This window comes from Cucurbita moschata, unplaced genomic scaffold (genome assembly GCF_002738365.1).
Source record: "Cucurbita moschata cultivar Rifu unplaced genomic scaffold, Cmos_1.0 Cmo_Scf00058, whole genome shotgun sequence".
NCBI lineage: Eukaryota > Viridiplantae > Streptophyta > Magnoliopsida > Cucurbitales > Cucurbitaceae > Cucurbita > Cucurbita moschata.
In genome coordinates, this window is record NW_019268574.1 from 212229 (window position 1) to 219600 (window position 7372).

Genomic DNA, 7372 nt, shown 5'->3' on the forward strand with positions numbered 1-7372 from the left:
TTTTTTTTTTTTTTTTTTTTTTTTTTTTTTTTTTTTTTTTTTTTTTTTTTTTTTTTTTTTTTTTTTTTTTTTTTTTTTTTTTTTTTTTTTTTTTGCTATTACATCATATACCTCTAAAATAAACTTTCACCCGAAAGTGTTTTAATCCTTGATTAATTCGGGTCCTTATTCTAAGAGTTATTTGTTAAGTCTTAAAGTACCATTAAGGAAAAATTCTCAACAAGTATGCCTTCTTCGGTATGAGTCATAAACCTTTATTTACCTGCATAAAACTTTCATAAGCCTACCACTTGGTATTCATAAAAATTTTGATTTCTTATAAAGTGTCTCGAAGGATAGTTATATATTTTAAATCTTGATTCATACTCTAAAATTTTCATAATTCTCTAAAATCTTTCGTACTTACCGTTAATATTGAAAATGAGTTACATATAAATTTTTTTTAGTATTTTCAGTCTTTTATAATATTGAAAACATCTTAGAATTTTCATAAGGGTATTTTTCGTATTTTTCCACTTGAAATCTTGATTTAATTTCCTTTACACCATAATATAAAGCTCCTCATCGAATTTTATACCATTTAAAGATCACTTTGGTCATATACTAGTGGTACATAAATATAGGGGCATTTTAGTCATTTTACACCCGTACATAAATATAAGGGCATTTTAGTCATTTTACACCTACCCTTGGTTTAGCCCATTATCCTATTGTAATGGTCATTGAAATTTCATAAATAACCTTATCATGTAATATTGATTCTCCCCTCAAATTTCATGAGCAAAAGAACTCATTCAGTAGGTTTGTGGCTCGTGGCTCAGGCCCTTCATTGAAATAAATGTTCATGTGTACAATAAGATTGACAAACTTAATCTTAATCCCAAGAACCTCACTTTTTTTTTTTTTTTCATTCCATCAACTGGATCGATAGTTTTACTAGTTTCATTACATTGTTCTCCAAATCAAATTCTCTAAACTTTGCTAAAGGTTCAATAATTGAACATTTTGACCATACATCCTCAAAACTTCAGCTTAAAACACAGTCAGACTTTTGAAAACACTTTTAAAAACAATACAAAAAAAATACTAAATAAAATAAATAAACATTTAAATTAAAAACATCAAATTCTAGCCTAAGTCTAAGAAAATAATAGAACTACCTTATACATGTGTCATGGTCTCGAGTTGCGATGCTCTCGTTTACAGGAATGTTTTACCTTAACCTGAAATAGAGATAGCACGTGGCTCAGTATTTTAAGAAATACTCTAAGTAACTTGAAATTTCTTTCTGTTCTTTTCTATAAAATTATTGAGATTAGTATAAAATTATTGAAATACCGGTGAAGGTCATTTTCATTTTTAACCTTTTTTTTTTTTCATAAATGGGGAAGGATGAGACCTTCTTTGAACCTTTTTTTTTTAATTATTTTTATTCGTTCATTATTATTATTATTTTTTTAAATATAAATTACTTTTTAATTGAATACTTTTAAATGTTAAAATAATTAATAATTAATTTCTTATTCTAATTAGATATTAGGACTCTTTTAAAAGAAAAAAAATTGAATATAAACTTTAGATGTGTTATTTTTTCCCAATTAATGTTTATTATAAATATTTAACAAGTTTCAATATATACGGAGAATATTATTGTGATTTATGATAATGACAATAAAATATAAGAAACAAATAGAAAATATTGAAACGAACTTTGCTCATCCACTATAAAGCATAAATCATCAGCTAAAAATTGACTAAAACAATTTTTGAATCGATAGCCAAACATATTGTTAAACTGAATGAATTTGACATCGTTCTTATACACAAATTCATGTACTAACTTCAAATTCTAAAAAACTGCCGCTGAAATCTTAGTTTGTTTGACCACCATTGCCATGACTTGGTGGCGGCGGAGGAACATTACGACTTAAAGCAGTTACAAATGTATCAGTTGCCGGTGGCGGTAAAGAAGGAGCAAGAGCTAGGTCGACGGATGTAGACGGCAGATCTAAGCTGCGACTGTATAAAATTGTCGGAGAACAAAATTGAAACTTTACAGAGTTACAACCATCTCTTATTTCTCGAGTTGAAATTTCCATTTTTCTATCGTGAGAAAAAAGAATTTTAGAATATGGAATCTGAGCCCGTTGTTATATATATATATATATAAAAGAGAGAGGAATGACTTTGGAATGAAATTACAGTCATACCCTTTTAACTTTTCAATAAATTGTTTGGCTGTTAGCTGAATTCGACACAAAATTCTGTGTTTGACCATTCAACTTTGAATAATTTAAATCTAATTTCCCATTAAGAACTTAAATTTGAATATTATTTTATTAGTACATTATCATTAGTTTATAATGATTTCATTATTTTATTAGTAAATTATCATTAGTTTATAACGATTCACTTGAGTTAGCACGTCTTGAATCAAGTCATGTATTCATTCGAATTTGTTTGAGCACATGCAGTCTCGAGTCATCCTCTACAGTTGTAACGTGTTGCTTCGTCAATACTGACTTGCATTTTTTCTTCTTTCCTGATACGTGCCCTTTATTGAGCTTGATTAAACTTGTAGTGTTTTAATTATTTATCCACTACACGAGGAAATATAAACACGCTCAAAGGTGGAAGAAAACCATGTTTTTACAATTTCATGCATCTTTCATTCTGAATCTAATTCAAATTTTCTTCATGGAATTTGTTTGACGTTCTCTCGAAGATCATTATATTAAAATTTTAGAATATAATACTTTATATTTATAAATCTACTCGATCTAGAGAAAAATTGAGAATAAAAACTCAATATTCATACCTTTCGTTTTTCTTCTATTCTTGATACAACAACAACAACAACAACAACAACAACAACAACAACAACAACAACAACAACAACAACAACAACAACGCTCCTATCCCGCGGAGAGCCATGATTGGTGGGAGTGCTGCCAGCCCTTTGAGGTGGCCCAAAAAGATGGTTGTGTACATCCAACCTAACAACCCAGACCAATCGAACCCGAATTATAGGGGTTGGGTTGGGTTGGATTGGATTGTTTATTCTGAATCAGAAGTGACTCGGTTCGGTTTTGAGTTCATAGTTTAAAAAATTCGGATTGACCTGAAACCAAATAAAACTTATAAATTAAAGGTCTGTTAGAGTGGGAACGTGGGTTTACTAGAACACTCCATGCTCTCTTTGAGATGTCATAAATTTTTTTTTATTGTGAATTTTTAATATTTTTTTATCTCTAAATAATTGTAAATTGTGAATAAATAAAAAAATTTAAGACTTAAAAAAGAAGTTAGCAATGGACAAACCCAACCCGAAAATAGAGGGTTGGGTTGTGAAAATTTTTTTGGGTCGGGTTGGATAATCCAACCAACCCAATCTTTTGAGTTGGTCCCACCATGAACTAGATTTTTTTTTTTTTTTTTTATTATTATTTTTTTAATACTCAAACTATATTTAACATTTTTAAATAAGAGGATATGGGTGTACATTCAACCCGACAACCTGGACCAACCCAACCCAAACTATAAGGGTTGGGTTAGGTTGGATTACCATTTTGGGTAGGGTTGGGTTCATTTTTCTGAACCCGAACTGAATTGGTTCGGTTTTGGGTTCATGGGCAAAACTTTCGGGTTGACCCGAGCCAAATAAAAATATATAAAATATATTAATAATCCTTCTATATTAACGAATTTGCCAGAGTGGTATTGAGGCCAGTCTAAGAACATTCACGCTTTGAGTTCAACCCTATTATTCTTCTATTTTAATTTCCAATGTATTTATTATTTGTTTGTTCAAAATTGTTATATCACACGCTAACATTATAACTATTAATACATTTTATACCTATTGATTATATAATACAAAGGTTTATTAATTATCCGATTCTCTTTATAAATTTTATATATTATATATATAATTTTAAAACATATTTTAAATTCTAATATACAATTTATATATATTTTTATTTTTTTAATAGTTTAAGACGGTCCATGATCACGTATAAATAAGCATATTTAAATTAAAATATTTTTATATATTTTTTATTTAAAACATATTTTAAATTCTAATATACAATTTATATATATTTTTATTTTTTTAATAGTTTAAGACTGTCCATGATCACGTATAAATAAGCATATTTAAATTAAAATATTTTTATATATTTTTTATTTTTATTAGATGGAATATCCTTCCATTAATCATTTTTATTGTTTATTTAATTTCATGATCTATCTCGTATTTTTGTTATTTTAACCAATTCCGAAAAAATTAATACATTTTATAGCTATTGATTATATAATACAAAGGTTTATTAATTATCCGATTCTGTTTATAAATTTTATATATTATATATATAATTTTAAAACATATTTTAAATTCTAATATACAATTTATATATATTTTTATTTTTTTAATAGTTTAAGACTGTCCATGATCACGTATAAATAAGCATATTTAAATTAAAATATTTTTATATATTTTTTTATTTTTATTAGATGGAATATCCTTCCATTAATCATTTTTATTGTTTATTTAATTTCATGATCTATCTCGTATTTTTGTTATTTTAACCAATTTCGAAAAAATGTCGATATTTAGTTGTCTTTGATTTTATGACAATGTTGAACTATATTAATATGTTACAATTTTCTCTCGTTGTTTTTTTATTGAATTTATTTTTTTTTTCTCCAATAATTATAGATTAATTTGGATTTGTTTGTAAACTTTTAATATATTTTATCTGATTGTATCGAATAATTATAAATTGTGAATAAAAAAACTTTAAAAAAAATTGACAACCTAACCCGAACCCAACCCGAAAATAGAGGGTTGGTTTGGGTTGGGTTGTGAAAAGTTTTGGGTTGGGTTGGGTTACCCATCCAACCAACCCGAACTTTTGGGTTGGGTCAAAAAAATCTCCCAATCCAACCCAACCGGACTATGTACACCCCTATATACAATATATACTATTGACTCTTTATGTTTTTACTTGATTATGATCATCTCATTTGTCAACCACTGCTCACTGTCCTAAGATACACAGACTATTAGAAATGTACTGATTTAGGTCATCATCTAGTCAACCTAACTCTAGCGCCCTAGTCTTATTTATGTGTAGCGCCCTAGTCTGATTTAGGTCATCATCATCTCTTCTCAAGTGCGCAGGTTCGATTCGCTTTAGGAGTGCATACTATGCTTGTACGCAACACGTGGCGCTCAATGATAGGTGCGTCCAAGTTTGATCAGGTTAGGCACTCACCTTGAGACGCGAGTGTTGAACAAGGTCACACATTGATTCGAATTGGGTCGAAGCAGATGCAGTCTCAAGTTCTCCTCTATAGTCGTAATGCTTGACCTCGTCAAGCACCGACGTGCATCTCTTCTCCTTGTCTGACCCAAGTCCTCTACTGGGCTTGATGTATTGTGCTTCTCTTCCCTTACGTGTGTCAACCTATAATTCATCTTATATGATCCGTTTTCAATTTTCTTTTTATTCCTACTATTTTATTTGATTTTTCATAACTTTTTCTACCATATTCAATTCAACTGGGTTGTGTCACTAAATTTGTAGTGTTTAACTCTACTTTTTAAACAAAAAAATTTCAATTATTTATCAACTACACATGAAAATAAAAACACGCTCAAAGATGGCAGAAAACCATGTTCTTACTGTTTCTTAAAATTAGTAAGAATTTCAGGTCGAAATCCTCTCAAGATCAACATATTAAAATTTAAGAACATGACATTTCATTATATTTTAAAACAATCTACTAATTATAATCTCTATAGTTGATTTTTCAAAAAAAAAAAAAAAAAACTGAAATAAAATTAATTGGAAGGTAATGGGCAAAAATAGTAATTTTACTTTTGTTCTATTAATTGTAATATATATATATATATTAGAGAGGCTAGTTTTTATTTTAATTAAACTAGGAGGAATGAGTAAATATAATATTACTAAGGGTTAAAAATATTTATTACTGAATTATAGTTTTTATATATATATGGTTTACCACAAAGGTATCTTTCCATTAATTACTTTTTCTATATGCTTGTAATTTATTTAATTATAAATAGAAAACTTTCGTACGATAGTTTTAGCAAATACTCTCAATGATTATTTTTTGAAATGTAAGAAACGTTGTAAAGAGGAAAAGAGAATTAAACCCATGAGAAATAACATTTTTAATGATAAAAAGTTATACAAAGTTAAAAAATAATGCTACCAAAATCTTGTTAGGAATCACGACTCTCCACAATGGTATGATATTGTCCACTTTAAGCATAAGCTCTCATGGCTTTGCTTTGGGCTTCCCCAAAAGGCCTCATACCAATGGAGATAGTATTCCTCACTTATAAACCCATGATCTTCCACTAAATTAACCAATGTGGGACACTCCCAATCCCAATAATCCTCAACACCTCCCCTCGAACAAAGCACACTATAAGCCTCCCCTGAGGCTTATGGAGCTCTCGAATAGCCTCCCCTTAATTGAGGCTCGACTCCTTTCTCTGGAGCCCTCGAACAAAGTACACCATTTGTTCGACACTTTAGTCACTTTTGACTACACCTTCGAGGCTCGCCATTCTTTGTTCGATATTTGAGGATTCTATTGGCATGGTTAAGTTTAGGGCATGGCTCTGATACCATGTTAGAAATCACGACTCTCCACAATGGTATGATATTGTCCACTTTGAGCATAAGCTCTCATGGCTTTGCTTTGGGCTTCCCCAAAAGGCCTCATACCAATGGAGATAGTATTCCTCACTTATAAACCCATGATCTTCCACTAAATTAACCAATGTGGGACACTCCCAATCCCAATAATCCTCAACAAATCTTTACTTTTTCACGGAGTTATTTCTCTACGAAAAAGTTTTGGAGGCACTAATTACACAACTGAACGCAAAAAAGAGAGAAAACTCTCACTTTGATCTTAGTTGGTCTGACCACCGCCACCCGTGCTCTTCTTTGGCGGAGGACCACGGTTGGTGGGAGTGCCGTTGGCCCTTCGAGATGGCCCAGAAAGACGGTTAATCTGAGTACCACCGACAGTGTTCCTACGCCGTCGTAGATAGCTAGCTTTAGCATTATCGTTGTTACTGTTTTGAAGAGTTGAGCTTGAAACCTCCATCGTTTAATTCCTTCTTTTGTAGCAAAAACTTTGAATCTCTGGTTTCTATGAAATGGGTGTATGGTAGGTCTCTTTAAATATAAATGAAGTGCGTGTGAAAGTACTATTCTATCCTTTCATTTTCGTTGCATATTGAAATCTCTCGTTGACTTAGCCCATTCACAATAGGATTTGAATACTTCTTTTGAATAATCATGCTGTTCCTTTGACTTTCAATCAT

General features: G+C 30.1%; 1 protein-coding gene across 1 annotated transcript in view; it reads right to left on the minus strand.

Moving 5' to 3' along the window:
* Positions 1–7152, minus strand: part of LOC111436664 (proline-rich protein 36-like) — a 22888-nt gene extending 15736 nt beyond the window's left edge. The window contains exon 1 of the mRNA XM_023074384.1: positions 6969–7152. Within this exon, the coding sequence (XP_022930152.1) occupies positions 6969–7152 (184 nt within the window). The remainder of the gene's footprint in view (positions 1–6968) is intronic.
* Positions 7153–7372: the final 220 nt, after the last annotated feature.